General features: G+C 50.9%; 12 protein-coding genes across 12 annotated transcripts; 5 read left to right on the top strand and 7 right to left on the bottom strand.

Annotated features, from left to right (window-relative positions):
* Positions 1-117: 117 nt before the first annotated feature.
* Positions 118-385, top strand: SAICODRAFT_74578 (uncharacterized protein; the record flags this gene model as incomplete). The annotated part of the gene is made up of 1 exon (XM_019170938.1): positions 118-385. A coding segment is annotated over exon 1 (228 nt), but the record flags the coding sequence as incomplete, so codon positions are not given.
* A 48-nt stretch (positions 386-433) lies between these two features.
* SAICODRAFT_42061 (heat shock protein 9/12) lies at positions 434-634 on the top strand (the record flags this gene model as incomplete). The annotated part of the gene is made up of 1 exon (XM_019168685.2): positions 434-634. A coding segment is annotated over one exon (201 nt), but the record flags the coding sequence as incomplete, so codon positions are not given.
* A 179-nt stretch (positions 635-813) lies between these two features.
* SAICODRAFT_28452 (uncharacterized protein) lies at positions 814-1,241 on the bottom strand. The gene has a single exon (XM_019167154.1). The coding sequence runs from the start codon at positions 1,200-1,202 to the stop codon at positions 1,035-1,037; it is 168 nt and encodes a 55-aa protein (XP_019027333.1). The 5' UTR covers positions 1,203-1,241; the 3' UTR covers positions 814-1,034.
* Positions 954-2,041, bottom strand: SAICODRAFT_104602 (ATP synthase subunit D). The gene is made up of 3 exons (XM_019165247.1): positions 1,981-2,041; positions 1,609-1,905; positions 954-1,549 (listed from the first exon to the last, which is right to left on the bottom strand). The coding sequence occupies exons 2-3, from the start codon at positions 1,903-1,905 to the stop codon at positions 1,325-1,327; spliced, it is 522 nt and encodes a 173-aa protein (XP_019027334.1). The 5' UTR covers positions 1,981-2,041; the 3' UTR covers positions 954-1,324.
* Positions 2,042-2,073: 32 nt separating this feature from the next.
* On the bottom strand, positions 2,074-4,093 carry SAICODRAFT_86865 (Sid2p-Mob1p kinase). Its single transcript, XM_019171459.1, has 2 exons — positions 3,618-4,093; positions 2,074-3,567 (listed from the first exon to the last, which is right to left on the bottom strand). Exons 1-2 carry the CDS (start codon positions 4,057-4,059, stop codon positions 2,162-2,164), a joined length of 1,848 nt encoding a protein of 615 aa, XP_019027335.1. The 5' UTR covers positions 4,060-4,093; the 3' UTR covers positions 2,074-2,161.
* Positions 4,094-4,300: 207 nt separating this feature from the next.
* On the top strand, positions 4,301-6,748 carry SAICODRAFT_4412 (uncharacterized protein; the record flags this gene model as incomplete). The annotated part of the gene is made up of 5 exons (XM_019168760.1): positions 4,301-4,317; positions 4,370-4,408; positions 4,459-4,646; positions 4,695-6,467; positions 6,525-6,748. The coding sequence occupies 5 exons, from the start codon at positions 4,301-4,303 to the stop codon at positions 6,746-6,748; spliced, it is 2,241 nt and encodes a 746-aa protein (XP_019027336.1).
* A 299-nt stretch (positions 6,749-7,047) lies between these two features.
* Positions 7,048-7,909, bottom strand: SAICODRAFT_16247 (uncharacterized protein). The gene is made up of 4 exons (XM_019165634.1): positions 7,730-7,909; positions 7,576-7,668; positions 7,347-7,518; positions 7,048-7,294 (listed from the first exon to the last, which is right to left on the bottom strand). The coding sequence occupies exons 2-4, from the start codon at positions 7,622-7,624 to the stop codon at positions 7,090-7,092; spliced, it is 426 nt and encodes a 141-aa protein (XP_019027337.1). The 5' UTR covers positions 7,625-7,668; positions 7,730-7,909; the 3' UTR covers positions 7,048-7,089.
* A 196-nt stretch (positions 7,910-8,105) lies between these two features.
* On the bottom strand, positions 8,106-8,914 carry SAICODRAFT_104705 (uncharacterized protein). The gene is made up of 3 exons (XM_019165251.1): positions 8,625-8,914; positions 8,306-8,515; positions 8,106-8,250 (listed from the first exon to the last, which is right to left on the bottom strand). Exons 1-3 carry the CDS (start codon positions 8,710-8,712, stop codon positions 8,144-8,146), a joined length of 405 nt encoding a protein of 134 aa, XP_019027338.1. The 5' UTR covers positions 8,713-8,914; the 3' UTR covers positions 8,106-8,143.
* Positions 8,915-9,117: 203 nt separating this feature from the next.
* SAICODRAFT_4415 (uncharacterized protein) lies at positions 9,118-10,396 on the bottom strand (the record flags this gene model as incomplete). Its single annotated transcript, XM_019168763.1, has 2 exons — positions 9,118-10,256; positions 10,318-10,396. The coding sequence occupies 2 exons, from the start codon at positions 10,394-10,396 to the stop codon at positions 9,118-9,120; spliced, it is 1,218 nt and encodes a 405-aa protein (XP_019027339.1).
* A 389-nt stretch (positions 10,397-10,785) lies between these two features.
* SAICODRAFT_86870 (ATPase, V1/A1 complex, subunit E) lies at positions 10,786-11,628 on the top strand. The gene is made up of 2 exons (XM_019171460.1): positions 10,786-10,902; positions 10,962-11,628. Exons 1-2 carry the CDS (start codon positions 10,804-10,806, stop codon positions 11,514-11,516), a joined length of 654 nt encoding a protein of 217 aa, XP_019027340.1. The 5' UTR covers positions 10,786-10,803; the 3' UTR covers positions 11,517-11,628.
* A 316-nt stretch (positions 11,629-11,944) lies between these two features.
* Positions 11,945-13,690, top strand: SAICODRAFT_22622 (cora-domain-containing protein; the record flags this gene model as incomplete). The annotated part of the gene is made up of 3 exons (XM_019166607.1): positions 11,945-12,113; positions 12,163-12,317; positions 12,434-13,690. 3 exons carry the CDS (start codon positions 11,945-11,947, stop codon positions 13,688-13,690), a joined length of 1,581 nt encoding a protein of 526 aa, XP_019027341.1.
* Positions 13,691-13,757: 67 nt separating this feature from the next.
* SAICODRAFT_104814 (phospholipid-translocating P-type ATPase domain-containing protein) lies at positions 13,758-18,386 on the bottom strand. Its single transcript, XM_019165254.1, has 4 exons — positions 17,851-18,386; positions 14,570-17,795; positions 13,979-14,519; positions 13,758-13,865 (listed from the first exon to the last, which is right to left on the bottom strand). Exons 1-4 carry the CDS (start codon positions 18,283-18,285, stop codon positions 13,826-13,828), a joined length of 4,242 nt encoding a protein of 1,413 aa, XP_019027342.1. The 5' UTR covers positions 18,286-18,386; the 3' UTR covers positions 13,758-13,825.
* Between the last annotated feature and the right edge of the window lie 2,356 nt (positions 18,387-20,742).

Here is a 20,742-nt window from a genome sequence, read left to right on the forward strand (position 1 = left end):
CATTATGTCGTGGCGCGGGCTGGCGAGGGTTGGCCATGACATCACAGGGAAGCCAGGGTCCACCCCCCGCACATAAATACCCTCCCATCTCCCTCCTTCTCACTCCTCCTCACACAAACACTCCCACACAAACAACTACTACTACTACTACTACAACATGTCTGACTTCGGCCGCAAGGATCTTACTGAGCAGGTTCACGACAAGGTCAAGCCTGACTCCCAGAAGTCTTACCTTGAGCAAGCCGGCGACGCCCTCTCCGGCGCCTACGACCGCGTCGCTGCCGCTGTCGTTCCCGCAGAGAACAAGTCCACTTCTCAGTCCGCCGCTGACTCCCTCCGCGGTACCAACGATGACGCCAAGGCTGAGGGTAACTCCCTCTACGATACCGTTGCGTCTGGATTGACCAACGTCAAGGATTCTCTTGGTCTCGGCTCCGATACCGGCCGTAAGAGCTGGACTACGGAGGCGAAGGAGGAGTTGACTCCCGAGTCCCAGAAGTCTTATTTGGACAAGGCGAAGGAGGGTGTTACCGATACTGCTGATAAGTTGGCTGGTGGGTTGCAGACGGATGATTCCAAGTCTGCTGGTCAGGCTACTTTTGACAAGCTCCGTCGGGAGAAGGATTCTGCCTAAATGCAGGGTTGTATGAAAGAGTACGATATGAGTATGGATAAGGACAAGGATGAACGAAGGACATTAGTGATACCCGCCTTTCTCTTTTTGGGTCTGATTATGGTGATTTTGGGGATTATTTGGGACGGAACATTTTTTGGGAAGCTCTTCATCAAGGCGACTGCGAAGACGGTTGTTTAATATGATGATCTTGTTTTCTATAGTTTGGTGTGCAATCTGTAAGTGTTAAGCCCATTCTCAATCACCTATTTGCGTCGACGTTGCCTCTAGGATAGCAAGCTTAAGGGTACTTCAACCTTCCAAAGCACATCGAGCTTGACGATGTAACTGTCCTTTTGATATCGTGCAATCCCTACTGACTCCAAAACTGACCTTGCAGCTTCTTGCACAAACAATACGGTCAGGCGAGTTGTGTCGAACAACTTTGAGTGAGTTGCTGTGGCAAATGTGCAAAGCCTTCTGATGTCGCGAGCCTGCCAGGCCGCTGAGTGAACTCAAAAAAAATCGAACGATCAAACGTGCACGACAAGACCAGCGCGTACGAACAATGATTATACACTTTTCCCATTCTAGACAGCTATTCTCATGCCCGAACAAGTCTTCAACACCACCTCAACCTCCAACATACATTTTCCAGTATGGTATATCCACTTCCCCACACACCCTCCAACACATTCCAACAGAAACATCTTACATAAGGGAAAGATCTCCGAACTTCTCCTGGTAACCCTTGATGGCCCACCTTCCGCGGGAAACCATATCCTCGGTCTTCTTCTCGATCTCGGGAGCGGCCTTGACCAAGTCGTCGACGGAGACGTCCTCCCAGGGACGGGCGTTCTTGATGTTGTCCAAGGTCCTCTGGAGGTCCTGGAGCTCGATGTCGACCTTCTTGGCGGTAAGCTCAGCGTTCTCGACCTATGTCATCGAATTAGTAATTGTCCTCCAATTGACGACTACCGCATTCTATAACATACAGCCTTGGCCTCGAAAGCCTCAATGGCCTTGATCTGGGCGTTCACGTCGTAGGTGACGGGCTTGAAGGCCTTGTAGGACTTCTCGATCTCGTCGACGACGGATTGGTTCTTGAGGACGGAGCGGTAGTGAGCGAAGTCGATGTCGGTCTTCTGCTCGGAAAGGGACTGAACCTTGCGAGCAGCGTTGTTGGCGCGTTCACGGAAGGACTTGATGGAGCCGACGGTAGCGGCGGAGAGGCCGAGGCCGGAGGAGAGCTTCTGCCAGTTGACGGATTGAACGACGGATCGGGCGGCCATCTAGGGAGTGTTAGAGATCGAACAGATCAAAAAGAAACGAAAGCAGAGCTTCAATTGCTCTCCCCGGACACGTACCTTTATTACTTTATGAGTGAAGAGTGATCGATGATGTTGCAGCTGTCGTTTTGCAGGCGCCCCGCTAGCCCGGCACAATGCATATTAAATAAAGCTTAACATCAATAGGATTAAATCATCGAATAACGCTCAAACGCCGTAAAGCTAAACACAACCCATTACTCCAAGTGTCCGATCTCAGTCAAAACATAGTACCAAGGTCATCATTCCGCTTCCTCGGACTTTGGCTTCTTCCTCTACCAGCCGCTCCTCCTCCGGGCATGCCCTCTTCGGGGCGATATTTGTAGGTAAATCCGACAAAGGCACTCCTTCTTCCGTTACCATTCGCGCGATCATCCATAGCCTCCAAAGCGTCCTTCTTGTCGTACACCTCCTTGTACTTGGCCATATCCTCCTCGTTCGAGAAGTCATCGAAATAGCCAACGTCAGTGTCAGAGTTCAAGTCTGGAACGAAGGGAGTACGGGTACGGCGAGCAACAACATGTGGCCATGAAAGCGGGGCAAACCATGGATGGGTCTGAATGGTCTCGAGATCGCTCAGACGCTCGGCACGCGTCGCGATAAGTGCGGAGATAAAGTCCCATGACTCGTCCTGCAGGTTGAACTCGAGATCCTCCTCCCTGGTATACTCTGGCCTCCTCAACACCTTCCTCCAGTTACGGACGTTCGCCCACGTCTCGTTCATTGTGGCACCGCTGAACGGAGGGAAACCGGCCAGCATCTCGAAGACGACACATCCAACACTCCACCAATCGACTGTCAGGTCGTATTTCTCTCCGCGAAGTACTTCAGGCGCCATGTAGTCTGGTGAGCCAACAACTGATTGTGCGTAGGTCGGTTCCGAACGACGAAGGGAGCGGTAGAGAGAACGACGCTCCAAGGTTGTACGGTCTGGGACGTGGAGATCCTTGACAGCTTCAAGCTTGACACGCATGCTCTTGATACGGTCAGGACTCAAGGCACCAGTCGACAACCCAAAGTCCGTTAGCTTGATGTGGCCAGTGGAGTCGATGAGGAAGTTCTCCGGCTTAAGGTCACGATGGATATACCCCAGCCTGTGCAACTCATTCACAGCGATCAACATCTCTGCGGCATAGAACTTGGCGTGGCGATCGTGCAGGACTCCGGACGAATTGAGAAGCGTACGGAAGTCTCCTCCAGGAACATACTCCATGGCAAGGTAGATATATGCTGGATCTTGGAATGCATACAGAAGCTTCACCAACCACGGTGACTTTCCTTGAGTCAGTACATCCCTCTCCACCAGGATATGACGCGTCTCATCAAGCTTATCCAACAAAGCCTTGCTCATCTTCTTCAACGCAACGACCTCGGCGGTGTCACGCTTGCGAGCGAGATAAACTGCTCCGTAACCGCCTTGACCGACTTGAGCAATTACGCCAAAATCGCCATATCGGACCTTCACGCGTCTCTTTCGTAGAGCCACCCGCTCGGCGCCAAGATAGCGTTTTACGTTTGATTGATAGGTCACGTCCGCTGGATCAGGATTGTCACGCTTGAATGCGCTCAGTCGTTGTTGACGAGCGGCGAGATAGTGTAGGAGATCGAAGTAATGGTCAAGGAAGTCTGTAAATCTGTCAGCTTACATCACTGGAAACTGCATGAAAGAGACGTACAAAGATTGGCAACTGTAGCCATGCGCTTCACCTCTGGCTTCAGCAAGATTTCCATCTCCTCATAGGTCAAACCTCGTCGAAGCGTTGACTTGTTAATACTTCGTTGCTGCGAATCATAGTTGTTGTCCGAGTCACCATTCTTTGTTGGTGAACGTCCTCGTACTGGGCTATAGTGTTCTGTATGCGTATCCTCCTTGATGTGACCTAACTTCTTATCCTTCGTGGGAGACCGTTCTCTGTCTCGTGTTGGAGAGCCCCCAAGTCTCAAGTTTTGCAGCGTTGAAGCAACCGACTCGACGGCTGACGAAGCATGGGAAAATAGGGAAGAGCGTGTAGGTGACGACGGGGAGGCAGTGGGGTATGAGCTGGTCTTTGTAGGCGACTTTGGCGAAGAAGTCAGCTGAGGTATGTTGGTATTCAGTGTTATCAACTTTCTGTCCATTTTGGTTATCAATTGCAATGGTGTTGAATTGGTCGTTCTCTCCAATGTTGCGTCTCCCTCGTCGTGTTTACATGAACCGCGCGTTTCGCAATTAGCCAGGCCGCTGACGTCGTACAGTTCTCCTTGATTCCCAGTCCAGCTACACTCCACCAACACCAAGTTCGAGTCCCTTCCATTCTCTTTCACGTTCCTTCTCTTCTGTTTTTCTCTTGTTCGTTGATACCAGGATACCCAGGACGTGATGTTCTACAACCACGAGTAAGGCCAAGGACCTTCCCTTTTTCTCACGAAGCTGACGTTGACTTTACAGTCTCCTTTTGAAGCGCAAGGGTGGTTTTGGTGTTGTTTGGTGAGCATATATCTCGGAGTTTTCGCTGACCGAAGCTGACGCGTCCAAAGGCTCGCTGCGACTCTTGGGTCCAAGTCTTCACTGAAGAAGCTTCAAAAACGCGACATTCTGTCGGTTGACATCGGACGTACATGCGATGACCTTGTGAATCCTTCCGAGCCCATGGCCCTTCGTCTACAGTCCAACTTGATGGTCGGTGTCACACGTGTCTTCGCGCAACAATACGGGTTCTTCTATGGTGCGTCTCTCTTTTCACACGCGTATGCTTGACTAAAAGGTGACGCAGCGGACGTCACCGTCGCACATGCCAAAGTCCGCCGTGAACTGGTGTCCCTCTCTACTGAAGCACGCGACATCGACCTTCCTGTCACTGGGCAAAAACGCGCTCAGGAGTCCTTGACCCTCCCAGATGACCCGACTTTCAATCCCGACGTTCTCCTGCTTCAACCTCTTGGCGGAATGGGCAACACCCTGCACGGTCTCCAAGGTCTGTTGTTAGACGGTCACGACATTGGTGACGTGTCAGCTCTCAGTCTCCGCGGTACGCCAAGTGTCACGGGTTCTGCTCCCGGTCGCCGCCTAAGCCAAAACTCCCTCTTGGACGAATCCTCATTCTCAAACGGCGTAGGTCCGGACTTCGGCGGCCTCCTCTCAGGCAATGTCGGTACTTCTGTCGGCGGCTACGACATCGATCTCAACAACGTGAACGCGCTCAACCTCGCCTTGGACCTCAATGACGACATGTTTGGTGTCGGTGCGGGTGGAGAGGACGCATTCATCGGTGACCTGGATTTCGAGTTCGGTGCGGATGGGGCTATGCGTCCGACGCAGGAAGCTGCTGCTGCGAGTAGGAGGAGTAAGGCGGGGAGTGACTCTAATGATTCGTTGCTTGAAGATGCGGTTAGGAAGGAGCATGATGAGGCCCGACGTAAGAGGCAGAAGTTGGCTACGGCGGGTAACGGCGATGACTGGATGGATGCTATTCAGGAGGAGGGCTTCGATCTTGGGTATGGACCGGAACAGCTTGGGAGTGCTGAGCCGTTCCCTATGCGCAACTCTGACACTGCCGAAGTTGAAGCCGCAGCCGCTGAGGATGGTGAGGCTGCTGCTGCTCCCGCCAGGAAGAAGCGAAAGCCTGCTTGTATTGTCATTGACAAGTCCACCGAGGTCAGCGTGAAGGAGATGACCAGCTGGCGTGAGACCTACGTCGACAAGATGAACAAACTCAACGACGCCCGTGTCGCTGCCAACAACAAGAAAGCTGCTGCCGAGGATGCAAAGGGATGGGTTTTTGGATGGGCTGGCGAGGTTATAAATCCTCAACTAGCTGCGTTCTTTGCACACGACAAGAGTGAAGTCACCGCTGCTGTCGCAGGTGGGAAAGGAAAGGGAAAGAAGAGGAAGCGTGCCGGAGAGGACCCCGGTGAAGGAGAACTTGGCGATGAGTACGGTCGCGGAGATAATGATGCGCCTCAAGTCATTCAGTTTGACGAAGACGCCGACGTCGAACTCGGTCGTAACGCCTCCCGTCTCCCCGATGACGATGCCCCGGGCTTCGATCGTGCCTCATTGCCCTGGAACCAACCTTTCGGGAACGACTCCCGTGCTGGCTCTTTGGGGCCTAACGCATCTGCTGGGCCTGAAGGTTTCAACATCTCCAGCTTCACCGCTTCTTTCATTGGCAATAGAACGCCGAGTGTTCAGGGTGGCGGAGGCCGTACGAGCATCCGTGGTAGTGGGATTCATCGGTCCATCCTCGGCGATGTTCGTGAGAGCTTCGGTCCAGATCTGACTTCTGCTTCCGTGAATGAGGATTTTGATGTCTTTGGCGGCGCTGCTGAGATTGATACTCAGCAGGCTCAATCTCAGGGATGGCTACGCAAGACGTTGGAGAACGAGACGAAGAACTTCATGTTATATGCACATGGGAAGGTTCTGGAGAAGGCGGAGATTGTCGGGAGCGAGGATGGTGAGGGTGTTGTGTTGACCTTTGCGGAGTTGTGTCCTCCAAGGACGCATAACAGGATGGTCGCCGCCGATGGGTTTGTGAAGCTCTTGCGTATGTCAATTGTTTTGCCATCATGTGTATAACATATGCTAATATGCCGACATACAGTTCTGGCCACGAAGAACATCGTCCATGTCAAGCAAGACAAGCCATACGGCAAGATCGATTTCGAGTTCGTTCAATTTGCCGAGCCTACGGATGATGAGACACCCGAACCTGAAGGAGAGCGTATGCAATCTGTTCAGGAAGAAGATGAAGAAGAGCGGAGTTTAAGCCATGATAATTTGGATGGGATCGCTGAAGAGGATGAGGAGGAGGAGATCGAGGAGTAGAACAAAGGGAACGTGTGATATATTTGATAAATTATACGCGTTGCTTGGTGCTATGGCGTTGGACTTTTGCATTTTGTATACCAGTTATATCTGTTAGCTCTTACTATTCTTTGGTAAAGTAGACTCTATGTTTGTCTCTTCGTGGCTCTGTTCTACATGGCTGAATGCTCCAACTCACTCAAGTATTAAGCATGAACAGAACTGCAAGGCAAAGAACGGTATTAAAAGCATTAGAGCCACAAACGGCAACATGAAGCTACTCTAAAAGAAAGGCATAAGGAGCACGATTGAGGTGGCCAGAAAAGCTCGCTCAGCGCAGACTCCGACAATACTCCCACGGCTCATGGACTCTCCAACGAGCTCGAGCTCCCCAATGACACATCCCCCATAATATCATTCAACTCATCAAATCCACCGTACTGAACACCCATACCTCCCAGAAGGCTTCCCAATTCATCAACACGGTTGCTATCTCTCTTCTCGCTGGCGTTCTTCAACATGAGCACGTATAACCTCAATCCGGTCTCCGTAGAGCGGAGCGGACTCCTGTGGGCCAGGTGTCAGTAAGAAAAACAACATCTCCACGGCTTGATCCCACCCATTGAAGTATAGAATCTCCCCATGGTCGACTGGGAAAGGGATCTGATGACGCTGGCACATGTCGGAGACGTAATTGTAAATCTCAGCGTTTGTGGTGAGGTAACGAGCATTCTTGGGTAGAGGAGGCGGGCTGTAGGTGATAGCCTTCGTATTAGCTCCAGGGATATCGACTGCGAAGATATAGTGTTAGCATTTAGTCCATACAACGCTGGTTCCATGAAACTCACCGGTGAGGACGCGGTCAAGATGGCGATCGAGGTGCTGAAAGGAAGACATGCTATAGGAAGGATATTTATGCGCGTGTAAACAAAGAAAAGAGTCTGTTTGCCCAGTGTTAGCGACTGTATGCCAACCTGACGTGACCAGAAAGGAACAACGAACCTTGATTGAATGCTGACAGGAGAAAAAGGGGTAAGGTCGTGCGAAGGTAGTCTTGATGGATGAAGGGTTTGTAGGGATATAGAGCAAAGAAGTCGAATGGTGGCCGTTCTCCTGCTGGCAGGATTATGGTTTGAAGGGAGCAAGGCCAGGTTGAGATGGAGGTTATATTTTAGATTGCGTGGGACCGACACTGCGGCCGCGTGCAGGGTATCGCGATCGCAGTTTGTGGGGTTGGTAGTGCGGGAGATTAGGCATCTAGGACAAAAGGTCGGTTTCAATTGTTTTCAACAAAAACACTTCACGCTCTCAACTACGTATGCAAATGACGAGTACCGATAAGGATACCTACACTCGCTGTCCAAAAGATTTCGGTCGTGGCATACGCCCTGACACGAGATAGCCGCTCCAGGGACTTCATCCCACCCTCAAAGTGCCCTCGATCTCGTCCATCAGGGCATCGACCTTGGACTCCTCCCTCATCTGCGCCTGTAACTTCAAGTACAGCACATACATTCTCGTACCTATACACCACATATGAGCATTATAGCCTCCCCTAACGGCGCAGGATCAACTCACCGTACTCACTCTGCGGCAAACGCCGAGTGTCGAGGAATAGGATCTCCCCATTATCCACCGGCATATTCCACCTCTTCTTAGAACACTGACGAATGACATAACCAGTCATCTCGTCCTGGTTGCGGAAGTATTGGTCGTGCTCGGTTTGAGGAGGTTGGGAATAGTGAGTAGCGGTGATGGGCTGGCCGGTGCTTGGGTCATTACAGTCGACTGATAGATACGTTAGATATGTTCAGAATCGCTTTCTCACCGGTGGGTCCGTCTTCCTGGAGTGTTTGAAGAGACGGGAGACGGCGGCGTGATAAAGGCAAAGACTTACTTGTCCGGATACGATCAACAGGATCATGGCTCTCCAACCTCTGCCTGGCAGGACTCAGAGGGCCCGAATTCGCAAGTTGCATGTCCATGATCGGTAATACACGATCGATTGAAGAGGTATACCAAATACTGAAAGCTATAGCTGCGGGAAACTCCGAAACGGCGAACGACCGACTCGACTTGCAACTGTCAAGTATAAGAGTCCGAATTGCCGTTTGTAAACAACACGATCGCAATGGTCAATTGTTAAAGATGCTGTGGATCATCCTGTGCCGTGTAGATTACCGACTTGGTCGTCTAAGTCACGCGGCCCGAGAGCAACACCCCTGTCAGGGATCACTCGAAAGCAGTCAGACTCACAAACAGGGTAATTCGGTGTACGAGAGCGCCGCTGACACGGACAAAGGCAAAATGAAACATTCACGGATTGGAGGAGAAAACGCCATTATAAACCCCGTAGAAAAAGAAAAAGAAACATTAACGTAAACCCGTTATCATGTCCGCTCATGTCTGCGCCGCCAGGGCTGCAGTGTTCTGTACCAACTCCCCCGTCCCATTCCGTTTGATGGTCCTTCTTCCTGGACTGGTAGAAGAGGTGTTCTCTCACTTGTAGTCCTTCTGTGTAGCGAGCGTTGTGAAGAAGAGCAGGACCCCGTGCTGCTGTACCTCCGCTCAGCCCTCGGCGGCAGGTCGCGTTTCGTGACATCCTCGACATCTCCATCGTAGGATTCGTCATCGCTCAATACCATCGTGGCTGCCTCATCCTCGAATTCCGCTCGTGGCCATGACATCGTCAAAATACCGAGGAGTAAGACCGCTGTACCCAGCGCAACCAAGGAGATCTGAAGGACTGACAACGCACCGTACTGTGCAAAGTAGATCAAGCCGTCAGCAATGGACGTGATGTTGTACACGCAGAACGTCAACGGATACAATATCGTGATAGGTGTGAGCCGTAGTGCGTGGTTGAGGTATGAAAGCTGAACGAGCGCCAACACGACAAACACCACCACCAACACCCAACTCTGCCACCTATCAAACTGATTCTCATGGAACACGAACGTCTTAATCAGCAGCTCCACCGCGCTCTTGGCAAGGAGTAGACAATGCGCAGAGATCAATCCACTGACACAACCCAACCCACATCCCCGGATAGTCCTGGCCTTCTGGCGACACTTGCCAGTTGCTTTGCGCGTGGTACGTCGGTAGAGCTCCACCCCCATGAGGATGATACAGATCAAGATGAGTTGCGCCACCATCCAGATCACGAACGGCAACTGCGACAAAAGCCTCAAAAGTTCGTCGAGGGAGTGCGATGGCTCAGTGATGGCTCCAAAGGCAGCGATGAGGACAGCACCCACGCTCGTCAAGACGGTACCGATCAATCCTTGCAAGCCAAAAGCCTCACCGAGGAGGACATTCGCCAAAACTGCGTTGAACACAAGTCCTGATGCTTGTAGGGGTGCGAGGACGACGAGTGGTAGGGTAGTAATCTGTACCGACGACCCGAAAACATTAGCGAGGATGTAAATCAACACGCCCGACTGCCACAACGGTCGCTTATACGAAGCTCGTCGGAGTGTTTGAGGTAAAGCTTCTTCATAAATGTGCGACTTTCTTTGCAAGGTGATGCCTATCCACACACACACATTAGCACAAGGTTGCCACCGTTGACCAACGGAAGGGGAAAGCACCCAAAGACTGGATGACGTTTGAAACGAGAGCGATAGCACATCCGACCCAAATGAGAGAGGGAACTCCCTGTGAAGGCATGTTGGTAAGGATGTGCTGGTTATGGTGGGTTGTTATTCTGGTGCTGGCATGCTCATGCCTGGCGAACCCCGAGGCCGGCTACCTACGAGTCGTATGTGCGCCTACCGATGTGTTGGTAGCTGCATCCGGGTTGCTTGCGCGGTGTATCGGGCCTGCGTGGAACACCAGCCATGGCACACTGGACACCATCCTGAATGTATGACTTCTGGAATAGTAGCATTTGTCTCTTACAATAGGGCATTTAGATGACACCAGCTGCCTCTTTTCTCCTCTCTTGCTCTTCGTAGACTGCTGCCTGCCCAATGACGCACTGGCAGCAACCTGCATCAGGCGGTCACCCCCTACGATAAGCACAACCTGCAACGCTCGACGGAGTAAACCATTCCATTCAACAACAAGCATTCATCATGTCGTTAAGCGATGATCAAGTCAACCAGGAGATGAAGAAGATGATTGCTTTCATCAAGCAGGAAGCAATGGAGAAGGCGAGGGAGATTCACATTAAGGTATGTCTTGGCCCCTGATCTCCTACGTGAGGTGTGATTGACAGAGGTGGTGTGGACAGGCCGACGAGGAGTTTGCTATTGAGAAGGCAAAGCTTGTCCGTCAGGAGACTTCCAACATCGACGCGACATACGAGCGCAAGAAGAAGCAAGCCGCCATGCAGCAACAAATCTCCAAGTCCCTCATCACCAACAAGACTCGTCTGAGGACTCTCGCAGCTCGTCAAGAAGTCCTCGACACTATCTTCGAAGACGCCAGAAACGAGTTGAAGAACGTCTCAAAAGACAAGACCATGTACGAGGAATTGTTGAAGGGGTTGCTCCTGCAGGGGCTCTACTCCCTCATGGAGAAGGAGGTCGAGGTCCGAGTCCGCGATGCGGATAAGGATGTCGTAAAGAAGGCGATCGAGAAGGCTGTTAAGGACTTTAATGAGCAGGCTGGGTTTGAGCCGAGTGTTTCGATTGACGAGGAGGGCGCGTTGCCAAGTGAGAGTTCGGGGGGTATGGTTATTGTTGGGTTGAGTGGGCGGATTGAGGTTGATAATACGTTGGAGGAGAGGTTGAGACTGTTGGAGGATGATGCGCTGCCGGCGATCAGGATTGCGCTCTTTGGGTGAGTTGTCGTTGTCATGATGTGTGTGGATATGCTAACGGTGTTGTGCAGTGAATCGCCTAACCGCAAGTTCAAGGATTAGAGGACATATTACAGAGTGCCATGATAGGTTGTGGAGGACATCGTGTTCGTTTTAGTCAGTATACCAGGGGTTCATCTCAATTGCTGTTCAAGTGCATGTACGCGCTCTTTCAAATTCTTCCTACACGGCCCTCTGTAAGCTTCAAGGTTGACAAGAGGGGCGGCTGCTGCTTACACCACCGTGGATAGCTGTCTAATCTTCTCAAACTCTGCATCTAGTTCGTCGCACTCTGTCCATACTTGCCGTAAAAGAGCCACGTTGGACTCATATACCTCGACGTTCTCCCGCACCAGCTTGTTTTGGTTCTGTACTGGTATCAAGGCCTGATCAGACAGCTTACCGGGTTCAACATGGCATTCAATTCGGAAGGGAAACAGCGGCTTACTTGGGTGATCCTGCTCGAGACTGAGGAGACCACGGCGTCCAAATGCGCGGCCATGCTTGCGGCGTGCTCCTTCAGGGTGGTTATGGCGGCTTCTCCATCGCGGTCCATGCTGGCATTCAAGTCCCAGCGGTGTGGTGTGCCGTATCGCGCGTATCGCTGGAGGCACAATCGATTGACCCGCAGGCACCTGCCTGCCTGCACGGACTTTGGGCGTTGGCAGTGGGACGGAAGTCGCCGCCTCCAGAAACGCGTCTCTAGCATTCATCCCTGGTCGGTTGCGTCGCCTTGCCAGCTTCATCATTGACTGTTCATGCTGCCTGCTCGACAGGCCATTCGCTGTACGTTCGAGTTGCCTTCGAAGGCCTTCTTTACCTCGGATTTGCACTCTTCAATACGATTAGTCAGCTCACGACTAGCATTCAAGCGGAGTATATGCGGTAGCCCAACACCACAGCCCTCTTCAGGGACTTCACCCTTCTCTACGGCAGCCTCGTTGTTCCGGATCAATGCTACGAAGCAACGACCACGAAATCCACCCACGACCTCGGAATGGATCACGGCGAGAATAGGGATCAGACACCTCACCAAAGGCCGCAAACCTACGAATTACCTCCTGAGTGGCACGGAGCCATCACCTCATACCGTGATCCTTGAACGAAGTCTCGTACCACACAAAAACGAACTCCTGCTACGATGCACGGAATTCGACGCCAAAGGAAACGTCAAAGTCGCCTCGGGTGAGTTCCGGAAGTCAGAGTTATGTACGAAACACGGCTTGCTACCACGAGATTTGAGAAAGGTCGATACGGGGCATACCATCGTGCCCTTAATCCTCGTCCGCAAGAATTCAATTTTGATCAACCTTCTACATATTCGGGCGTTAATTAAGGCTGACACAGTGTTGTTGTTCGATGTTATTGGCAGTACAGATTCGCATACGCAAAGTGTGTTTATGTACGATTTGGAGGGAAAGCTGCGACAGGGGAGTAAAGCTATGGGTGGATTACCGTATGAATTGCGGGCTTTTGAAGCGATTCTGATTAGTGTCACAAGTGCACTGGAGTCAGAGATGCAGGTCTTGCGGAAGATGGTGAATAACCTGCTTGTGGAATTGGAAGAAGGCATTGATCGGGACAAGTTGAGGCAGCTCTTGGTCTACTCCAAGAAGCTATCGACGTTCGAACAGAAAGCCACGTTGGTACGAGATGCTCTGGACGAAATGTTGGAGCAGGATGAAGATTTGGCAGGGATGTACTTGTCGGAGAAGCTCCAGAAGGGATCGGATCGTCCAGCAGATCAGCATGACGAAGTCGAAATGCTCCTGGAGTCCTACCTGAAGCAAACGGATGAAATCGTACAAACTGTGGAGAACTTGTCATCCAACATCCGAAACACGGAAGAAATTGTCAACATCATCCTCGATGCGAATCGCAACTCGCTGATGTTATTGGAATTGAAGGTGTCCATGCTCACGCTCGGAATTGGTTCTGGTGCCCTTATCGCAGGTCTCCTCGGAATGAACTTGAAGAACTTTATGGAAGACTCGAATGCTGCTTTCGCTACGGTCTCCATGCTTGCAGTCAGCTTGAGTCTGCTGATATCTGCGACTGGATTATACCGATTGAGAAAAACACAAAGGCTGACGATGTGGGCCGAAGACAATGCATTAGGAAAGAAAGGCGGGTTTTCGCCGCCAACCAAGAGACTTTAATGGGCCATTTGGGTAACAGTCGGGCTGACTTTACATTGGGCATCTCTTCTCAGCGAGGCGAGCGGGCGTTTTATCCATTTAAAATACCAAAGAACCATTTGAAGTATAGAAGATCTTTTGAAAATGCAATTATCACTAATCCAAACGCCTGATTAAGTATGAATTCTTTCCACAACTAAAAACCATAATCATTACAACTGCCCTTTATTATCATCGCGTGAGCTTCCCGAACCACCGTCATTACCAAAAGGGTTCGTCTCCGTTCTTAAGGTTGAGGCTCCGGAGAGCGCACTGTTTCGTTTCTGCCAAGCGGACTGATCAGACTCCTGCACGATGGGATGCTCATCCTCGCGATCGTACCTTGGGCTGAAATTTGATTTGTGGATTGATTGCATCGATCCACCGGCGGAAGCGAGTCCTGACTGTTGCGTAGCAACTCCAATCTCATGCTCCTGCACAGCACGCATGGCCGCATCGTCGGTGTCTTCCAAATGCTTGAACTCGCCATAATGTTCTTTTTCGCGGATAATGTCGACGTCAGTTGGCGTGAAGATGGCTTCGAAAGAGTTCAAGGTGAAACGAGGCAGCAAGCACACTACAACGACCAACAGGAACAAAAGCCACCAGACGAGGTTGCCGAAAACGTGTGCCGCAATCTTGTAGAACCAGAGGTTGTACTCGAACTGGGAGTAAATACCTGTCCACGTCCAGAAGAGGAGAACACTGAAGAGCCAAATGAGAACGTATAGCCAGTCCCAGTTGTAGGAGTTGAGCATGACGTAAGTATCTGCCACGAAGATTGCAGGTCCGGCAACGTAAACACCAATATCTAAATAACACGTCAGCATAGAGGAAAGGCTTGAAATGTAGCATACTCACCAATGCGCCCACCCAGGTCGTTGCCGTTGAACGTGACAGATCTGCCGGTGTAAAACAACAAATACGCAAAAAAGAACAAAATGACTGATTGATAGAGTCCATCAATCATGTACAGCCAAAACTTCCTAGAAGACCATTCCAAACGCAGGATGCCCCGCCTGTAGAGTTGAGGAACATGCATTGAGGTTTTCGCACTGACATCCTTGTCAAAGATACCCATGAAGATGACGGGCAGAGAAGTGAACGCAAGGTTGTACAGAAGAATGTAGGTGTAGTCGAACAGGTAGGAACCGTCGAAGTTGTTGAAAATCTGGTACCAAAAGAGCGTGAACGTCCAGACAATGTTCTTGTAGAAGAAGTTCGCAATCATTTCGGCGATACGACGGTATGACCAACGGCCGTGCACCAAGACAAGCTTACTCAAGAAACGGAACTGGCCGATAGCATAATCAGCTGACATAACAGCCTGGCGACCTTCTTCACCAGCAATACCGACACCAACGTCGGCTTCCTGGATCATAGCAACGTCGTTCGCACCATCACCGATAGAGAGAGTCATGACATTCAAGCCAACCTTAACCATGTTCACGACCAATGCCTTCTGAGAAGGACTAACACGACAACACAGAACGGCCTTACATTGCTTGCAGAGAAGCAAGAACTTGCTCTTCAATGGCTCTTCAAGTACGAGCTTGAGACCATCTCCGTCGATAACGAGGGCATGAGTAGCAGCCGGGGGGTTGTGATCAAGCCGAGCAGCTGCCAATTCCTCGTCTGAGCCGGAGAGACCAAAGTTCGACTGAAGGTGTTCATGCAACTGCGTCTCTGCCTTTTCAACATCATCTCCCTCGGGAGCCTTGAACACGATAAGCTTCATGTCGTTGCCGAGAAGGTTACACGAGAAACCGATGTTGATAGCAGTTTCAACCTTGTCACCCGTCAAAACCCAGAGCTTGATACCACCTTCAGCCAACATCGCAATGGCCTCGGGCACACCATCCTGAAGACGGTCCTCAATGGCAGTACCACCAAGAAGGACAAGGTCATGCTCAATCTCGTCAGAGCATTCCTCGATCTTCTCTTCTCTGTCATACAAAGAAGCAGCAGCGATTTCGTATTGCTTAGCCCACTTCTCGTAATACTCGGGTGAAAGCTCGCGCTGTGCGATACAAAGAGTTCTCAGACCTTCATTTGCAAACGCCTCGAGATCCGTAAGAGTCTTCGCGCGCAAGTCACCCTGCTGGTTGGCAGCGAGACGCGAATAGATGATACTGTCGGCACCCTTGCAGAAAAGCATGATGCGGCCGTCTGGCATGCGGTAGATAGCACTCATTCTCTTCCTTTGGGAGTTGAACTCGAGCATGGTAAGCATCTCGAAGCTCTCCTTCTCACCCTGCACGTCAACGATGATACCGGTCTGTGTCCTCTCCACGACAGTGAAACCGACGTCACGGGCTGCAGCAACGAGAGCAGCCTCGTCAGGAGACTGCGCCTTGAAGTCGAATCGCGGAGGGTCATCTGATAGCTTGCTCGGAAGGACCGAGTGACATAAACTCAGAGCAAGAAAGAAGTCATAACAGGCCTTGGCTTGGGTAGCACCAGAAGCACCTTGCATGTCCTTGGCAAAGTGTGACGAGACGAAAGTAAGCTTGTCCTCATCAAGATATGGGTTATCCGACAGGAGTCGCAGATCCTTCAACATGACAGTACGATCGACCGCGATGCGAGCAGTAGCCTTGGCAGACTCTTCTTCAACATTGATTCCCTGACGCTTTTGCATACCAGCCATTGCCTCTGTGTAAGCCTCGCCGTACGGAACACCGTTGATGGTACACTTCTTGAACTCCATGACGTTCTGCGTAAGTGTACCAGTCTTGTCTGAGAAGATGTACTCAATCTGACCCAGATCATCGGAGATGTTCCAGGACTTAGGTGTACAAGGGTAATCAAGCTTCTCGTAGTACATGTCGATATCACTGTAGATAAAGTATGCCTGCGCCGTCTTGATAATTTCGATGGAGATGTAAAGAGAGATGGGAACCAAGTTCTGAAACAAGATGATACATGTCCAGAAGGTAACGATACCGTTCTTGGCAGGCGAACCGGCGATGGAGCCGTATTCGAAGTAGTCGGATGACTCTGCCCTGTCACGGTAGGTGACACCATTGATGATACCTGCAACCAAACACATGACGAAAAGAATAAGGAAGTTTGCGATGACGTTCCAGTTCAACTCCCTCGCAAGGCGAGAGCGCTTACTGGGAGTGACACCAGCATTCATCATGATCCTGGTCTCGTCTCCAGTGAAGACAACCACACCGATGATCCAGTCAGTGTTCCTCAAGTTACAACCACGCAGAAGCATAGAGTCAATGGAAATAGGCTCGGCCATCTCCTCGCCAGCGTCGGGATCCTGACTGTCAGGGTCACGCGCAATCCACCTCGCCACACCACTGAAGGAGTAGAGGTTGGCATGAGGAGCCTCGCATTCAATCCAAAAATCTGCAGCCTCGCATTGTGCAGCGGTCCTGATCGAAGTACCAGCACGGAGACCATGACGGATCTTCAAGTTTGTCTCACCATCCAGATTCTTGGTTTCGACGTAACAAGCGCCGTCTTCCTCGGAGGTAGCAAGGATAACGACATCAGCTGGAACAGGGTCATCATCGCGGAGACGAACAATATCTCCCACGCGAACATTTTTCCACTGAGTATTCTTAAACTTTGCTTTTCCCGGAACCTGCTTGTACGGATCGACAATAGATCCAAAATCCCTGCGTATGTGACCGTTGCCTTCGGTCTTTGCCTCCAAGTATCCGTTGGGGTTTGTGTAACCGTTGTGATCCGCGAAAGGAGACTGGGGAGGCAAACCGTCGGATGAAGGACGGATGTCATGGCTACGACGGTAATCACCTGAAGGCCGCGAAACTCCAGTCCCAACACGGTCGAGCTCATAAGGGTCAGACACACCCTTCCTCTTATTGTGCATAGCACGAATAAGCCTTGAGGTACCTTTCTTGATCCTGCGCCACAAGCCGATATGCTCGTCGGTGACATTGACATTATGCCACGCATGGAGCGTATAAGTCCGAGTGTTGTTGAGCTCATTATCAAGCACCGTACGACGCCAATCCTCAATAGCGTCTTTGACGGCAGTAATTGCAACGATGACAATCAAAGGAACGGCACCCAAACCAGGGTTGGTAGTACCGAAGATGGAGAAAATCTGCCAGCAGTCTGTCAGTTTCATATAACACCCTCTATATGCATCATATACATACCTGCAAAATAACCAAAACCAAGAAGTATATGTTTGCAATATTGTGAAACTGATACCATAAGTTCTTTGGGATGAAAGATAAAGGAGTGTACTTTGCGGTTCTGATCTTGTTTCGCGGATATGATGCTATCGGATGACCGTCTTCATCCAACAAATCCTGAGGTAGCGGGCGGTTGAAGTATATCCTTCTCGACGCTTCCCGTTCCGGCTCCTGATCCTCCTCGGGGGCCTGAACCGCCTCCTGGTTCAGCCCGCCAAAATTCGCACCTGTACCCTCAATATCCGCAGTTTGGTGTTGGCTGGAGGATCCAGAGCTACGGCTCAGACGGCTGAGCACAGACAAGCGCTTTGTAAGTCCGCCATTCCTGTTCTTATCCTCATTATCTTTGGGTCTGCCGTTGGGATGTCGCTGCGTCGCCCATCGAATCTTGGCCATATTGTACCGGCGAAGCGAAAAGGTATTGACTGAAGAGATGAAAACTCGAGCGCGTTTCTCAAGGTCGTCAAGGGTAGTGCGATGGACTCGGCGCTGAGAGTATCGCTGCGTTACTGGCGCGTGATGACCGCAGTCTGTCGCTGCCGCAAGACTGCGCAGATATCGGAGCCGGTTGCGTAAGATGAACGCGATGAACGGGGCTTCAGATGACCGATACCGTGCAGCAGCTGATACAGGTAAAGCACCCAGCGAGCAGTCGGAGTGGTTTTGTTGTCTGGGGGTAGCAGTATCGGCGATATGTCAGCGTGTCATAAAAAGTACTAAGAGCGCGCGCCCTCGCCTGTTCGGCCCGGAAGCACGGCACTTGCGAGATCGCCGCGTCCCACCAGCCTCGTCTTGAGAAAAAAGGCCAAGCTGATTCAAAACCGGGCCGTCTACGACCCCGAACGCGGTCCTTTCTAATGGATTCAGATCTTATACGGAAATGAGATGTTGCAACTGGGACTGAATGTGTTTGCCTTCTCATGCATGCACGTGTTACCATATCTGACGTCGTACTGGTACGTACCGCTGTGAGTGGGTAAATAAATGCATGACCTTACGTAGCCAGGACGGAGCGAAGGCTTCTGCGGAGCTGCCTTCCTACATACATAGGTATATGGGGCGAGAGAGGAGGGCACATTTTAGTGCAACGAATCCATGAGAGAGACGGCTAGGTACAGTATGCTCGCAGCCTTTCGTTGTCAGCTGATTGGTGATTTGACACACGTAGGGATGTACATGGTTGCATGCTGTACAAGCTTGCTGAAGCTTAAGGAAGTGACAAACAATATCCACACGATTGGACCATGTGTTTGTAAAATAACTTTATCTCGTTCATCAGCTGCCCTATGAAGTCCGCGCATGTGTTAAAAGAACATGAACTGTGTGCTTTTTGCATCTTGACCCTAGTGCATGCCCTTTTCCTGTGCTTTTAGTATTTGTCAGATTTAGCATCTGTGCTCTTACGTTCTCGGGTAAAAGGAACTTATCTGTATGCGCATTCATGTTTATACAAGGCACCTTTGTTCTTTTCGTGTGCTTCCTTCGTTCTAAAGTCTGTGCTTTCGCCGTGCTACTAAAATTTATCGCGAATATGCTAAGGCTGTCATGAGTGGCTTCACAACCTCCGGTTTCCCACACTCTTATTGTGATCATGCAACGTCTATGCACGTTCATGTATATGTCCTATGATTACGTCTTATGTTTATGACTTATAGTTACGTCTTAAGGTTATGTCTTAGCTAATGTTTTAGTCTTCCGTACTTCTGGTCTGATGCGCCGTAGCTTGATGGCTTGGTGGCTTGATGGCCTGATGGTGGTGCACCAGCACGGCTTACGCTTATCTGCGTAGGTTAGGACTACGCACATCTGCATGAGTTTGAGTTACGCACATCTGCATAGCCTAACAACTATATAAAGGGGAGTTCTCTCCCCCCAACTTAGTTCTTTAGTTAGCAACAAGAGTCTTTGAGAAACCCAAATCCTTACTACATTACCAGCTCAAGTAGGTTCCTTAACCTCTTGGGTATCTCGTTCGTCTACGCCACTTCAAGTATCCTTCAACTAAGTCATCCCTTGTTCCAGCTCCGCATACAAACCACCCCCAACCACCTTGTTACATCTTGTGTGTCAGTCTTGGTTAGCTACTTGCTCAACCTCGAAGGCATGCTCTATATCCTCAACATATTGCTCCTAAGGAAGGACATTCTGAAATGGTTGATGTAGCAACTCGTCCTGACCACCAACCTCACCACCATCTCTACAAGTTTGCTGAACAGTGAGTAAGGGGTGCACGCAGGGAGCCCTTCATGGTTCATGCTCATATAAGAACAGCTCATTGCTTCGCCGGCCATGTCTGGTCAACCTGAGGGGAACTGGTTGCACAACATTCCACCGTGGACGCGGCAAGATCCTAGGTTCATGGCTATGCTCGCAGAAGGATCTAACACACCTCAATCTTACCCTGTCAACCCCTTGCCATAAACACCGAGCACTGGTCACGAGCAGGTGCAACATACACCAGCAGTTCCACACCCTGCCCGCTCTCAACAATACCAACCAACCAATCAGTTTGTTTGGACCATCAACACAGCGCAGCCACAATCAGGTCTTCCACCTGTTACACCAGTCCACCAACGGAGGGCAGGTCCTCCAAAAACGCCCCTTTCGACTCGGAAGAGAGGCCAGAAGATAATCAACGAAGGCACTTTAACCTTGTTGAACAGCACGCCGCAGCCGTGCATGTGTACCAAGCTGCTGCTGGAATCACTGGAGACGCCCAACAGCAACAGAAAGCATCCCGGCGACCTCCCCCCCTGCCTCTACCGCCCGGCTACATCAACTGCGGAACTGTCCAGCAGATCATCGGATACAACGACAAGGACTGGTCGGATCTGCGGGATGTCTGTCATTGAA

This window comes from Saitoella complicata, assembly GCF_001661265.1.
Source record: "Saitoella complicata NRRL Y-17804 unplaced genomic scaffold SAICOscaffold_1, whole genome shotgun sequence".
Classification (NCBI taxonomy): Eukaryota; Fungi; Ascomycota; class Saitoellomycetes; order Saitoellales; family Saitoellaceae; genus Saitoella; species Saitoella complicata.

Coding starts and splice junctions, on each gene's coding strand:
- SAICODRAFT_28452 (XM_019167154.1), bottom strand. CDS start 1,202: ATGGGAAAAGTGTATAATCATTGTTCGTACGCGCTGGTCTTGTCGTGC.
- SAICODRAFT_104814 (XM_019165254.1), bottom strand. CDS start 18,285: ATGGCCAAGATTCGATGGGCGACGCAGCGACATCCCAACGGCAGACCC. Junction 17,796..17,850: donor TGGTTTTGGTTATTTTGCAG/GTATGTATATGA, acceptor GACTGCTGGCAG/ATTTTCTCCATCTTCGGTAC. Junction 14,520..14,569: donor CGACCTGGGTGGGCGCATTG/GTGAGTATGCTA, acceptor CGTGTTATTTAG/ATATTGGTGTTTACGTTGCC.
- SAICODRAFT_86865 (XM_019171459.1), bottom strand. CDS start 4,059: ATGGACAGAAAGTTGATAACACTGAATACCAACATACCTCAGCTGACT. Junction 3,568..3,617: donor GGCTACAGTTGCCAATCTTT/GTACGTCTCTTT, acceptor ACAGATTTACAG/ACTTCCTTGACCATTACTTC.
- SAICODRAFT_86870 (XM_019171460.1), top strand. CDS start 10,804: ATGTCGTTAAGCGATGATCAAGTCAACCAGGAGATGAAGAAGATGATT. Junction 10,903..10,961: donor CGAGGGAGATTCACATTAAG/GTATGTCTTGGC, acceptor TGGTGTGGACAG/GCCGACGAGGAGTTTGCTAT.
- SAICODRAFT_104602 (XM_019165247.1), bottom strand. CDS start 1,905: ATGGCCGCCCGATCCGTCGTTCAATCCGTCAACTGGCAGAAGCTCTCC. Junction 1,550..1,608: donor AGGCTTTCGAGGCCAAGGCT/GTATGTTATAGA, acceptor TCGATGACATAG/GTCGAGAACGCTGAGCTTAC.
- SAICODRAFT_16247 (XM_019165634.1), bottom strand. CDS start 7,624: ATGTCTTCCTTTCAGCACCTCGATCGCCATCTTGACCGCGTCCTCACC. Junction 7,519..7,575: donor TCTTGACCGCGTCCTCACCG/GTGAGTTTCATG, acceptor ATATCTTCGCAG/TCGATATCCCTGGAGCTAAT. Junction 7,295..7,346: donor GAGATTCTATACTTCAATGG/GTGGGATCAAGC, acceptor CCTGGCCCACAG/GAGTCCGCTCCGCTCTACGG.
- SAICODRAFT_104705 (XM_019165251.1), bottom strand. CDS start 8,712: ATGGACATGCAACTTGCGAATTCGGGCCCTCTGAGTCCTGCCAGGCAG. Junction 8,516..8,624: donor TGTTGATCGTATCCGGACAA/GTAAGTCTTTGC, acceptor CGTATCTATCAG/TCGACTGTAATGACCCAAGC. Junction 8,251..8,305: donor TTTGCCGCAGAGTGAGTACG/GTGAGTTGATCC, acceptor TGTGGTGTATAG/GTACGAGAATGTATGTGCTG.